General features: G+C 37.4%; 1 protein-coding gene across 2 annotated transcripts in view; it reads right to left on the bottom strand.

The window, feature by feature from the left end:
* PDR2 (phosphate deficiency response 2) overlaps positions 1-13,125 on the bottom strand; it is a 28,342-nt gene extending 15,217 nt beyond the window's left edge. Inside the window, exons 1-13 of one of the 2 annotated variants that reach the window (XM_039132725.3) lie at positions 12,896-13,125; positions 12,446-12,711; positions 11,896-11,988; positions 5,321-5,529; positions 2,067-2,139; positions 1,789-1,961; positions 1,532-1,703; positions 1,157-1,261; positions 921-1,031; positions 748-834; positions 429-611; positions 300-350; positions 98-223 (exon numbers count right to left, since the gene is read on the bottom strand). In XM_039132725.3, the coding sequence (XP_038988653.2) occupies positions 98-223; positions 300-350; positions 429-611; positions 748-834; positions 921-1,031; positions 1,157-1,261; positions 1,532-1,703; positions 1,789-1,961; positions 2,067-2,139; positions 5,321-5,529; positions 11,896-11,988; positions 12,446-12,694 (1,632 nt within the window). In that variant the 5' untranslated portion in view covers positions 12,695-12,711; positions 12,896-13,125. Of the gene's footprint in view, positions 1-97; positions 224-299; positions 351-428; positions 612-747; positions 835-920; positions 1,032-1,156; positions 1,262-1,531; positions 1,704-1,788; positions 1,962-2,066; positions 2,140-5,320; positions 5,530-11,895; positions 11,989-12,445; positions 12,783-12,895 lie in introns of both variants that reach the window. The other variant, XM_039132724.3, reaches the window with a different exon arrangement.
* Between the last annotated feature and the right edge of the window lie 611 nt (positions 13,126-13,736).

Below are 13,736 nucleotides of genomic sequence, written 5' to 3'. Positions count from 1 at the left end.
TTCCAACGATAAATTCTATAATGTTCTGCATTGATGATTGGCTAGTTTATAGCATCATCTATTATCACAAAGACTTCGGCTTCTAACAATATCATACCAGTTTATTGTCTACAAATACCAAGGCATGGCAGGCTGCCAGAACTTCAACTGTGCTTGCAGGCAATTTAGTCGTGTCTGACTCTAAATTTGTATTGTCAGCCAAACCAGCAACACCTTGAAACTCCTGAAAAGCAAGCCAGATATCTCCAGGTTAAGAATAATTACAAGAAATAAATTAGCTCACAAGTTAACAGGCATACCATGTCATCAGATGTAAGAGTTCCTGTCTTGTCAAAGCAACATATGTCAACCTGCAACCAGCTAAGTTGGTTAAAAGTATTGATAACTAAGAACTTATAATACCTGCAAGAGATCACTAAAATCTTCACCTTCCCAGCAAAGGGTATTCTGAATGGCTCTGTGCAGAAAATTCCACGGCGTGCTAATGCAATTAAAGATGTGTTGACAGCTATGGATAGCTCCATTGGTAGTTCAGGGGGTATCACAGAAGTGATAATTAATGAACAACTCAAGAAAAGTTTGTATTTGCTCCTTGTTGGATCCTCTAATCCCTAACAGCAGAAATTCCATTTGCTAGAGGTAATGCTAATGAAGTATCATAATTCTAGTGCAAGCAACAGTAGTACTGGAAACCAGAAATTTGCATCCATGATACAAGACTAACGGGTAAATGAACGCCTCTTGTACCTTTTTGAGCACATAGCCTGCAGCAATAATGGCAAAGAAAACTAGGAAAAGAATGAAGAAGCCACTCTCCCAGCTATTTGCAGTCACCTGAAACACCAATTAACAAAAAGTATTATTAAACATGTATGCTCCACTTTCCAATGATCAGTACTTGACTAGAGACCAGAAGTTACCCTTTCAGTGGAAAATAGAATTGTTCGCATTAATTTGCCTTGACTTGTCTCAAATCCCGTCCGCAGTACAACAGCCAAGCATCCCCCATCAGGTGTTTTCAGATTAAATGACTACATGTCCCATATAAATTTAGTAATTAGATATACATTATAGCCATAAAAACAATTAAACAAAATGACAGCATTTTAATAATCAAAGAAAAGTGAACAATGCATTGCAGCCATATCTGAAATACCTTATCTGGAGTATGCTGCAATATCTTTGTTCCACCAAACAGAATATGACTTTTGTCTCGTTTAATAGACAATTTATCATCAAAACCTTCACCCGCAATTGAAACCTAGAGAAACAAATTGCAATGTAAAAGAATAAACAGAAAGAAATGAAGCAACAGCAAAATGTTGCTTACACAGACAAAGAAAAACCATTTCATTTCCAATAATAAAAAAATATATATTATGTATGAGGAATACTTTGGAACTCAGCCAAAAAATACATGGTTTTCCCAGATATCTAGGCAAACTGAGTTCCAGGTTGGATGTGAATCTTTGAAACAGCTAACAAATAAATGTAGGCCAATCAGATAAAAAACAAAAGAAGGAAGAACCACCTTCCACTGAGGAGTAGACTCGCCTGTGAGAATGGCTTCATTAACAATTGCACTTCCAGCTAATAACAGCATATCACCTGGTACAGCTTTCTCCTCCCCACTCTGACCAGAGGAGCGACCGACGGAGACAACATCTCCAGGAAGGAGGTCTGTACCAGATAGCTTAACCCACCTGAAACCAGAAGCATTCGATATAACTAGCTTGCTAATGCCTAATTTGTACACCAAAAAAATATTTAAAATAAACAAAGACATACTTCCCACAACGATGCACCATCAGAGTCTGGCCATCAACTCTTACACGCCTAAGTTCCGTTAGAGTCTTCAACCTACTCTTGGCCATTGTTGACTCAAAAAGAAATAGCATAAAAAGTGTGAACAAACTGTAGTACCAATATTCATCCAAACACCAAAGGCCCACACAGAAAACCTGCACATAAAAAGCACACAAACTCAGAACAAAGGCTATAGCGATCTTCATAGCTTATAGAAGTCCCAGCATTAAGACAATAGAATGCTTAATAGGACTACAAACCTGAAACACAAAAAACGGCTCCGTGCAATTCTCTTTCATCAACTTTTGAAACGTGGGTTGTGGATACTCAAACCTACACATTAATTGAAGACAGTAGACATTAGCTTACCATTGAATTTTTTTGTATAATGATTATAGTTGAGCACATTGAGAAACTAATATGAGAGATATTTTCAGCCCAAAGTCCTTTGTGCTTTGACAGAAGTAACAGAGATGAAACTCCAAATAATTCATAACTAGGCAGGTAGAGAAAAAAATAATGAACCAAAACAACTGCAGAGAGCCGATGTAAATTGGGTTTCTATTAGAACAGCATGTTATTTAGATTCACTAAGAACAGAGTCAGCAAGATTCACATAAAAGACTTTCCATGTATGTGCAGATAGAAGTGAGGATACTTCACGAAGGTAATTACCAGCACCAGAAATAGATTGTCCATAGAACATCATTTCAAAGCATGCACTTCATTTAAGAAGCGGAGGCACTAATATTAGCTATTACTTTTCATGAGCTTATTTACCACAAAAAGGATAATAGAAAATTTTCGCATGCAAATAAACCAGAGCTACATGGATAAGTGTACTTAACAGCAAAAAAAGGGGAAAAAACAAAAAACAAAACAAAGAAGAAAAAGAAGAAGGAGAATTTCCTAAGGCCTAGTTCCTCAGCACCCTACAGGTCTCTGCAACACTATTGGTACCAGCAAAGTCTCAGAAATTAATTGACTCGAATCTCCAGGTGTCACTACATATGCGGATAATATTACCATGAGCCTTCAAGACTAACATATAATCAGAACTCTGGATATCAGTTTACAAGAATTTCTTGAAAAAGGTGGTGGGCAGAAGGTAGAAGTTAAGCATTTTTGTCATGATTGGTGGCACAGATATCAATTTAATTTAAGATTTTTTGAGAAACTGAAAGACAAATTAATGCTGTGGATAATTGTAGTTAAGCTTATAGATTGAGAAACAGTTTTTCAAGACATTTAAGCCATCGACGATGTCCAAATATGTTCATAATGATCTTGCACATAGCAGGGTTATCTGAACCTGAACTATTTTTGTGCCAAAAGCAGTGTGACGACTCTTAAATGATTGAGAATTTCACTTGTACTTAGATATTATTACATGTCAGGTATATAATTTATGCTGTGCAAAGCGATAATAAAGCTATTATGAGCCCTTAAATTATTTATGTACCAAAAATTCATTTTAGTTCTCACTGAATTTCAATTATGGATGAGAACTACCATCTTTCATATAACACACCTGCAAAGATCTGACAGTAAAAACAGTGTTTGATTCATCTAAAACTCTAGATGAAGTAAAATTTTACAGCACCAGCTTGTGGCAAGTTTTGATTGGGTAACATTAAGACACTATTAGATCCAGCACGTATCAAAGAAAAGGGGCACAGGTATCCAAAGCAGAGTGCCATGTAAGCATCATGTACCAACAAGAGGGTTCTGGATAGCCATCTATTGCTGCCTTTAGCTACCAGCAGGTTGAAGCAGCCTAAAAATTGGAATCAAGGTCCGCCGTACCGGATCCGGTAGGCGTACTGGTTGCCTACCGGACCGGTACGAGCCGGTTCGTACCGTGCCCCGGGCGGTACGAACCGGGAAGCTCTTCCCCGCCGGAGCCGGGGAAGAAGAAGAGAACCAGAGAAAGCGCGGGGAAGAGAGGGAGGGAGCCCACCTTCGGCCGCCATCGGAGGGGCGTCGGAGGCCGGTGGGGGGTGGCGGAGCCCGGCGGGGGGTGGGGGAACCCGCAGGGGCGCGGCGGAGACCGAGGCCGCGTCCACTGTTTCGAAAGAAACAGGGAACGCGGCCGCGGTTTTTAATTTGGGAATTTTTAAGTGAAGTCGGCAAACCGCCGGGCTCCGCCGCCTCCCACCGGCCTCGGACGCCCCTCCGCGGCTCTCCGATAGCGGCCGAAGGTGGTCTCCCTCCCTCTCTTCCACGCGCTCTCTCTTTTTCTCCTCGTCTTCTTCGTCTCTGGCACGGAACCGGCCTGTACCGGTTTCCACGGCTCCGGCGTACCGGTAGCTGGCCGGACCGGTTTGTACCGGCCGGTACAGGCCGGCTCGGCATACGCTGATTCGAATCATCTAATCATGTCACATGCACCAAAATAAGACTTCTAATATATCTAAGCAGTTTGATACAAGAATGTTATACTTGAAAGTTGGAAAAAGTGGCCAAGAAGCTTAAAATCAAGCCTTCCATATAATATAGCAAATTAATAGTGCACATGCGGTGGGTTGTAGTTGTTGCCTGATTCAAATGTGGCATTAGCTGGTAGAAGTCAACCTATGTTGTGATAAATCATTCCCTCCTCTAAGCTGTGGTACGATAAAATAGTGAATTAGTTTCATGCAAGGTTTTAAATACCGTGGGATAGAGTTGTCCCAGTTTTCCTGTGTAAAGTGACAACATGCATCCCGACACTCAAGACGGTGGATGTTCCATCCCCTCCCAATTAATTTCTCAACTTATCCTGTCCTAACACTAGGGATGGTGACATGCCCCATTATTCCGTGGGTACTTAAATATTGGTTTATCAACTCCTTTTTCTTGAAAAAAGTAACTCTCAGATGAAAGCTGCTTATTCCGTCACTGTCATTGCACAAAACAAAATGGCTATATCACAACTAAGTCCATTTGTTTCATTAGTAGGCACAAGTAGGTTAGGAAGGTATCAGCCCTCAATCCTTAATTCATACCAACTTCTTATGTCAAAAGCTTAATTTGCCTAACGAGACTCTAGCCACCTAGCAGGGCTTGCTGTTAGTAGGACCAGAACCGGCTATGGTGGTTTTAGTTCTTGATTAGACAAGATGTTTGGAGAGAAAAAAGGAAGCCATTGCTCAACAGAAAAAACTGCTAGCAAGATAAGTTATAGGTCATTTTTTAGATGTTCTATTCATTTTTGCATGTGGATTTCAACATGTACAACAAGTCCAACCAAAAAAATTAAGAAAATAGTAATGGAGGTTAATTGCATCAGAAGACACAATGTAAGTTATGAGTAAAAAATGACGCCAGCCCGTAGAAAAGCCTCTAACAAAACTAATATAATAGTTATCAAAAATATAGTGATTGCTCCTATTTGATATCAGCTAGTTATGTAATTGACATTTCCCTGGATGAAGAATGGAAGGTGGTTGCATTTTGTTGACTAAAAGCATATTTTCCCCTTTTTGTGTTTGCCACATATTCAGGTGATAGGATGATACATAGAGAAACATACACATTTCGCCCCCACTTGTTAGTGGCGGCAGCAACTTTAGCTTCCGATCCATGGCCAGTATTCCTGAGATAATAACCAAATGATTCTTTTGTAGGGTAAGTGAGTTTGCAAAATGTTTCCTTTTCAGTTGAAAAGATGAAGCGTTGCTTTCTGAAATCAAAATATATTTCATCACTATTCCCAGTTGAAGATGCTGATGATCCCTCCACCTGCGTAACTCAGAAACGATTCCATCAGGCATTGTCAAGAATTTTTATAACTGAAATTAGAAAATAATAAAATCAGTGTCCTGGAAAATACTCGAACATTTCAAGCAGAAAAGATATAAAATTCTTTTATTTAAATGCAATCTGCAGATTAGTTATAGCTACACACATAAGCATAAAAAACTTTGTAAATGGGTGAATTCGGTGGATCACACATGAGTTTATATTCCAGTTCCTTAAGATCAAGAAGTGGCATAAAAAAATTACCCTTGGTGAGAATACAATCCATGTCCTTTACCAATCATTCAACATAAGAGTGTAGACATAAGAAAATAGGAATATTAAATAATTAACAGATTGGCTCTTTTGCGGCTAAATTGGATATCTAGGTCCTTCACCACTCATTCCACATAAAAGTGTAAACCAAGGATCGTTAAACCGGTATCGGTAGGCGTACCGGTCGGCCACCGGACTGGTTTGGTACCGATTCGAACCAAACCGAACCGGTACCGAACCGATACCGCTGGTTCGGCCTAGTTCACGCATCCAAAAGCCCAAAAAAAATTGGACACGGTACGAACCGACCGGTTCCTAACCGGTACCGGCCAGTACGGGTCGATTCAAGCCGGTACGAGCCGGTACCATTTTTTAACGATACCGACCGATTCGCACCGATTCCTAGCCGATACTGGCCGGTACCCTTTTTTAACGCCGAACGGGACCAGTTCGGTACGAGCTGAACCGGCCAGTACGGGCCGGTTCAGCATTTCTTGGTATAAACATATAAAAATAGAAATATTAAATAATTAATAAATTGGCTCTTCTATGGCTAAATTGGGTACATAGGTCCTTCACCACTCGTTCAGCATAACAGTGTAAACATATAAACATGGGAATTTAAATAATTAACAGATTGGCTCTTCAGTGACTAAGTGTGTGCGGAAACCTTAAGCATATGTGAAAAAGCAGGCCAGAAACCAGATTGAAGTGTTCATAGACCAACATCATGTACAAGATAACTATAACAACACTGGACAATAATTTCTCAAGATTTTAGTTGTCAGCATGTAGTTAGGATTGTAAAATCCATGGCCTTCAGATCTAGATCAGTTTGAACTGTAAGATCTAGACATGGATTGTGCATCCAAATTTTGGATCATATGATCCTTTAGAACATAAAATCCAAATATGGAACATGTTACTATGTATCAAAGCAAATAGAACATCCATTCTTTAAAATCCAACAATTTTCTTCAACTTTTGTGATAACTAGTAGATCATTAAGGATCCTAATTAGTTGATTGGAAGTGCTAAGACTGACACTAATATTTTGCCTTTCCTCGAATAACTTAACGCAAAGGAGAATTTTGCTGATACATTTGGAGGAGAAGAACATCCTTTCTTGGTATGTTAAAAATTAGAAGTTTGTTTCTAAAGGTGAATTAGTCAAGATGTTGCACAAGGTTCGACTAGCAGGATGGTGAAGTAAACATTGTTTTTTCATCAAAAGGCAAAAAGAAAATATTTTATTTCATACATTAAATCTGATAATGATTACAATTATTATGACAATACATTCCATGTATCTATTTCTTTATTCTGCAGACCCATATCTACATATATCATGGGTCAAATTACAGTACCCCATGGACTTACATAGTGGCATATATCTATGGTGAAAAATAAAACATGGTGTTTATTTCTTGGAGATAACATATGAGCTCACAATTGTTGGAAAGTGAGCTTATTATGTCATATGAAGGTTTCTTACTGATTATTCATTCAAATCACAATTTAATCATGCTTCTTACTTTGTATATCGTTTTACATTCTTTTAATGTTCGAAATAAATCAGAAAAGATCAACACTTTGTAACCTTCTCCATGATCCAAACAAATCTGACCCCCTATATGATTTACAATATTATACTAAGCTTAACCACATTGCTTGTCAAATTAGTGACAAATTTATATTGATTCAGAGTATGACAATAGACTACTATTCCATGTCCTGGATAAAATAATAGAATCACTGAAAGATGCTAAGAGCAAGGTTTAAATCCCGAGAGATAGGGGGTCCCGGTTTCCCTATGAAATGGGATGCCCCGCTATCCAATCCCATCCTGGTGAAGCATCCCAGTGGTACTCTCTATCTCTCTCCTTTTCTTCTTTCCTTTATTTCTTTCTTTGTTTGTTTGTTCCTTTTCTTTATTCTTTCCTTCCTTTCTTTCTTTTTTCTTCATTCTTTCTTTCTAATTCTTTTTTCTTCTTTTTTCTTCTTTTTTTTTTCTTTCCTTCATTTCTTTCTCTTTTCTTACTTCTTCCCATTCTTTCTTTCCATTTTATTTTTTTCTCTTTCCCTTCTTCCTTCTTTCTTCCCTTCTTTCTTTCTTTCCTTTTTCTTCTTCTTTCCCTTCTTCCTTCTTTCCTCTCTTTTCTTTCTTGGTCTTCTCCCTTCCTTTCTTTCTTTCCTTTTTATTCTTCTTTCCTTCCTTTCTTTTATTTCCTTTTCTTCTTCTTTGCTTCCCTTCTTTCTTTCCTCTTTCTTCTTCTTTCCCTACGTGGATGGGTTTTGAAGTCCCCCCTGTGTCGGTGTCGTTACCTCACAAGAACAAGACATAACAGAGGGAATACCCCCCCCCCTCTCTCCTACCAAGACTTAAAAACCTGGCTAAGAGAGTTCATGCATTGCAAACGGTAATCTTATAAAGCATAATTTATCTAATATTTTGCTGAGTTATGCAAAATCTTACATTTTGATCAAATGATTGCTTGCCCAAACCAATAAAGCATACCACAATAAAAGGCATAAAACAATTTCCTAAGACCAATTCTGATACCAAACGAGTAAATACGAAATTTTAAGATGTGTCTTAAGAAAGAGTTCAAATACCAGGTGCTGAATGCATGCGCTAGCATGTTATATTCCACCAAGGCATGCTCATACTTCGAACATTTCACATGCACTAGCATAGCAAGGCCAAGTACTGGCATGAAATTGGTACCATGCAAATGCTGCAGCATGCCAGTAACTGTATTACCTGGACACTTGCATCCAGCACCTAAAACTCATGTCCGATATGTATTGGAATAAGATATGTGTCAAATGCTTGGATACTTGGGAAAAATTTTGAATTTCAGCCTTTATTCTTTTGAGATTGGTCAAGCATGTAAGTTTTAAAAATAACTTTACAAAATGTCAACTTTCAAAAATCATTAAGCTAATTAGAAAGTTTGGATGACAAACATGCAGAAAACCTAGACATATAATATCTTTTAATCAAATATATGTTTAATTAAAATAATCCTTTTCTACATATCCATGTATCTCCTTTTTCTCCTCTTGCCAAGTTAGATACTTATATACATGTGTGAAACTGATTCATGTGTCCATATCCATGCCACAATGGCCAGTAAAGCACGAGCTTAGTGCCTATCATGCATGCCATCTCATGCCAACCAGCAGTTAGATCCCATCAATGCTTAGTGACTAAAGCTACCTAACCAATTGGGTGTTCTACAAGGTTGAGAAGGGAAAAAAATGATTTACTATCTCTCTAAACATCAATGTAATCACCTTTTCCGCAACGATAGGTAATACTTCTATACTGCTTATGAAATAATATATAAAAACTAGTCAGAAGCTGGTTAGCCCAGCCATTACACACCTAATCACAGATCATCAGGGTTTAAACCTCACTAAGGAATAGGCTACCAGACATGAACAAACGGTTAATCTCATATATTTTAAAAGCAAAACAGGCCTCGAAGTTATACACTTAGAACTTCAATTTCGTTTTAATATAACAAGAAGACATGGTCAAGTCTATTGTTGGAGAAAATTGACCAGCAACCTATGACCATAAAAGCAAGCTTGTAGTAGGAACATTATGGTAAGACTTACTCCAATCAATTATCTCCATGCTGTACACTTGACTTTCAAGATCTTGAGATGACATTGACATACTTTAACATTATCCAGTATAAGTTCTTGCAAAAGGCAGCTAAGGAACAGGAACATGCATAAAAAAATTAGCAATAAATAATAGAATAGGAAGTATAGATGTCATGTTAAAGTATTATGTAGTATAACCATCTAGGCCGAAAGGTGGAGAGAAAGGTTTTGTAACAGATATTGTTATAAAATCATGAAATGGTATAGAGGAATGAGAATGATCTCCAATTTCGTCGATATATACGGATATATTGTTGAGTGCATATCAGCATAGGTTGTAGGTTGGTAAGCTATGTTAAGTCATTTTGAATGATTTTACAATAATTTGGCTACCCTCTAACCTGGATACTAATAGGGAACATTAATTGTACAGAGAACAATGTGTTTTACGTCTCATTCTTTAAAAAAAGAAAATAATAAGGTATGATTAGAAAAAATATCTCTGTTTTTCAACCTGGAAAAGTGATGATAAATAGCAAGGACAATAGGACACCATGGGAAATGGAGGGACCCATTAAGCTTTGCAGGAAAGCATTGAATAGTTACATATAACAGACTCAAAAAAGACTTCAATATTATATTTCTATTTTTTCCGATGTGGATTATATTTTTTATTTTCAAAAGGAAGATGAAACTATTCACTCTGTTTCTGCATATCATGTCTAGTGCTGTGGTGTATAGGTTCATTGGTGCCTTTCTCCACATGTTATATGGCACCAATGATGCAATGACAGAAGTCAAAAAATTACAGATCTTTTAGGGCTAATTTTCCCTAATTATAAGTTATGCAAATCGAATATCTTTCCTACAACCACAAGGAATTGTGATTGAAGGTGGATGTCACAAATTTATGCAGATATTGGTTAGGTGAAGCTACAGAAGTGTCATCTTGTTCTCCATAGTTTTGATTTTTGACATTTCTAAGTAATTAGTTGTTCTTTTTTTATTTTCATTGAAGAAACCTATTATCTTTTTGATAGTAAAAATCAAGGATCAAGTTACAACATGATGCAAACATGCCAATTGATAGTAAAAAACACGGTCGTGCCATGCCGTGTTGTGCTGATCACATATCTTGCCAAGTACCAAGATTCATACAAATGAAAATAGGTTCATGTTCATCCATTTCAACCAAAACGAGGACTAGCAGTGACCAATAAGCAAGATACAAGAGCATATATCCTTGTATCCTACTTATACCTTGCCAGCATGGATTGCAATGGCTTGATACTTGAATCCTTAATAAATTTGTATTTTCTCACTCTGTTGTAGCTTTCCTTACTTTTAATTTGATTATATTGTTTGTGAATACAGGAAAAAAGTAACACCTGGTCTACAACTTCTACAAATATTTCTCATATTTAATAAGAAAACCATTATCATTCTTATCAACAATCACATGCTAAGAACTACTAACGAAATCATAACTTCTTAACTATATCTACCAATAATGCTCTCCTGGAAATCCTATAAGCCAGTTTACATTGCATTCTTAACTTATGAAACGATGTTTTCTAACCTAAAATCCTTCCATTCAGGATTAAAAAAAAAATGATTGAAAGAAATCCTCAATCTAGTATGGATATTTTGGCAATTACAAAAGCAATAAAGATGGCAAACAAAAAAAAAGTGAAACAAGACAATGTACAATAATCTTCATATTAAGGTATTACACTATTTCCAATAAACATCCAAGTAGTAGCTACAAGTATAAAAACTGATTACATGAATGTAGGGGAGCCCTATAGGAAAAGGCAAAACAAAAGCACTATTTAGGTAGTACCAACATCAAAGGCATGGCTTATAGATGTAACAAAAATATCTACTTAAAAAACAGCAATGGCCATATAGACACAACTAGAAAATTCCCTTTCCCCTGGCAATATTAATCTCACTGACCATACAATCTTTAACAAGGAGAGGAAATAGTCTTAGTATCATGTTACAGAATGAAACTCCTTCAACAGGGTTCGTACATGATTTTAAGATAAACACATGCACTGTGAAAATTATGTATGTGTACACAGCAACAACATGCAACCCCCACAACCAGGTCCATATGAACGCTATCCTGAAGTAAGATATTAGTCTAGACAATGGTTTTCATACGATGTCCAGATTTCATATAGGTTTGTTATATCATTGCAACTTTGACAGGTTTCTGTAACTCTGGCTATGATTTCATAATTTATGATCATGAAAGTGCTCTAAGAATGCTATAACGTTTTCCTTCTTGCCAAATATAAAACAACAAATTAACTCTCTACAATCTATAAATACAATCATCCTCTTTCATTTTGGTGATAACTTGCCCATTGCATTAGTAAGGCTTCATCATGCCACACAAGTAAAGTGACATGAATATAAAAGTTGTCAGATAAACGAAAGCAGCATTCATGGATTTAATAAACTTACAGGTCTCCGAATATGAAGTGGCACAATTTCTTTTGAACCAGAAAACTTAGCAGGAGTTACTTTACATGCATCTGCAGAATAGATGTCTTTTGCCTGCCAAATCATAGTAAAAAAAGCATAAAGGAACAGCAAAGACATCATAGTTTTTGACCAATCAAAGATTAATCAGTCAGAAGTCAAAAAAGCAACAAAACAGGTATACCAACATATACTTGATATCCACATGCTTCTACTATGAAATAAAGATATCTATTTACAAATTTGTTAAATTTTACAATACAAAAACATTGAATATGCTTTTTTTTTCTTTTTGCTAGCATGCAACTCATAGCGCAGAGATGACTGCTGCCTGAATATTTTATCAGTTCTAACCACATAATAAATTAATCAAACTGACTCATAAAACTAGAGTAAAGTCCAATTCACAAGTCACAGGCAAGAAATCAATTCCAAACTACACTTTGTGATTTTTTATCAGTTCCAAACTACACTTTGATATCTTAACTCTACTCCTTTAGACAACAGTACTATAAACCAAGAACTCGCATACCTTGCCGAACTGGACAAAGCATCTGAAATCAACCGACCAGGCAGTGAAAAGCAGCACCAGAATGTGAGCGACGGCGAGCGCCCCAAGAACTATCAACGCGTCAGTGAAATCAAGGCTAGGCACGGCAACAAAAAGCCAGATGGAATAAAGAATCGCGAAAGGCCACACGTCCAAGCGCCAGGTCCAGTGCCGCCGCTTCAGCAAGTCCACCCCTTGCACCACCTTCCCATCCACATCGAATCTCGCCATCTTCTGTTTCCCTTAATCTATAAAAAGATCACATAAGAAGACTCACAACCGAAACCGTTCGTCCCCAATTTCCTCCTCCACCGAGAACCTTCAAACCAGATTCCATAACATCAAGCGAGATCTATCATGTAACGGATCGAAAAAAAGGGAAAGATAGGGTTTTTGAGACGAAGGAATCGAGGAAGAGGGGAAAGAGAGTACCTGTAGATCGGCCGCCGGATCGCGCGGAAATCTCTTCGATGGGGCGAGGGGATCGGGGGAACGGCGCCGGTCTGAGTCCCGCCGGAGTCTTCGAGTGGATGGCTAAGAGGAAGAGCTCGTCTTCGCGACAGAGAAAAGGGTCTTTTTTATTTTTGTTTCTTTTACCGCTGCTGGAGAAGATGCGAGACGGCGGGTGATGCTTTCTTTTCCTCCGTCTCTCTGGTTTCCCCGGTTTCCCACACCGCTTATATATAGGCTTTATTCTCTGGCAACCACGCCTCTGAGGTGAAATTTTCCAAGTATTCCTCATAAGTTACCCCAGCGGTAAATACGATTTTTTGCATAAATCTTCAAATTGTCTCTGCGTAATTTTGGTCCAAAAAATAATCCTAGTTTTGGGTTGGTAGTGATCAAATTAAGTGATTATTTGATCCCAAACTTTAATGATTAAATTGAAAAATTTTATTATGATATAGTTTTATTTTATTTTCCAACTAGAATGTATGCATATACTTAAAGCATACGAAGTGACATCTAGTTAATTTAGTCGAGCTATGTTCAATAAAAATCTAAAGTGATATTTGTTTCAATCTCTTCTTGTCCTCGAATTCTACTGAAAAGCTTAACTACCATTTACAATTTCGAACAAAGATTGAGTTCTGTCATATTTTAATAAAATCGATCTTGTAAAAAATAGCTGAATCAACAATGTTACAAAATAGAACAGCACCATAAATCAAGATCTTGCCAAGACAACCTGCAGCTTGGTTAATTTTGTGTTCATAGATCTTGGATGTCCAATTGCCTCTCTTTTAACTAGTACTTGGGAAAGAGAAAGTGG

The sequence above is a fragment of the Phoenix dactylifera genome, chromosome 17 (genome assembly GCF_051530095.1).
Source record: "Phoenix dactylifera cultivar Ajwa chromosome 17, Ajwa_hap1_PhDact_Kaust_v1.1, whole genome shotgun sequence".
NCBI classification, from domain to species: Eukaryota; Viridiplantae; Streptophyta; class Magnoliopsida; order Arecales; family Arecaceae; genus Phoenix; species Phoenix dactylifera.
This window is presented reverse-complemented; position numbering and strand designations above follow the sequence as displayed.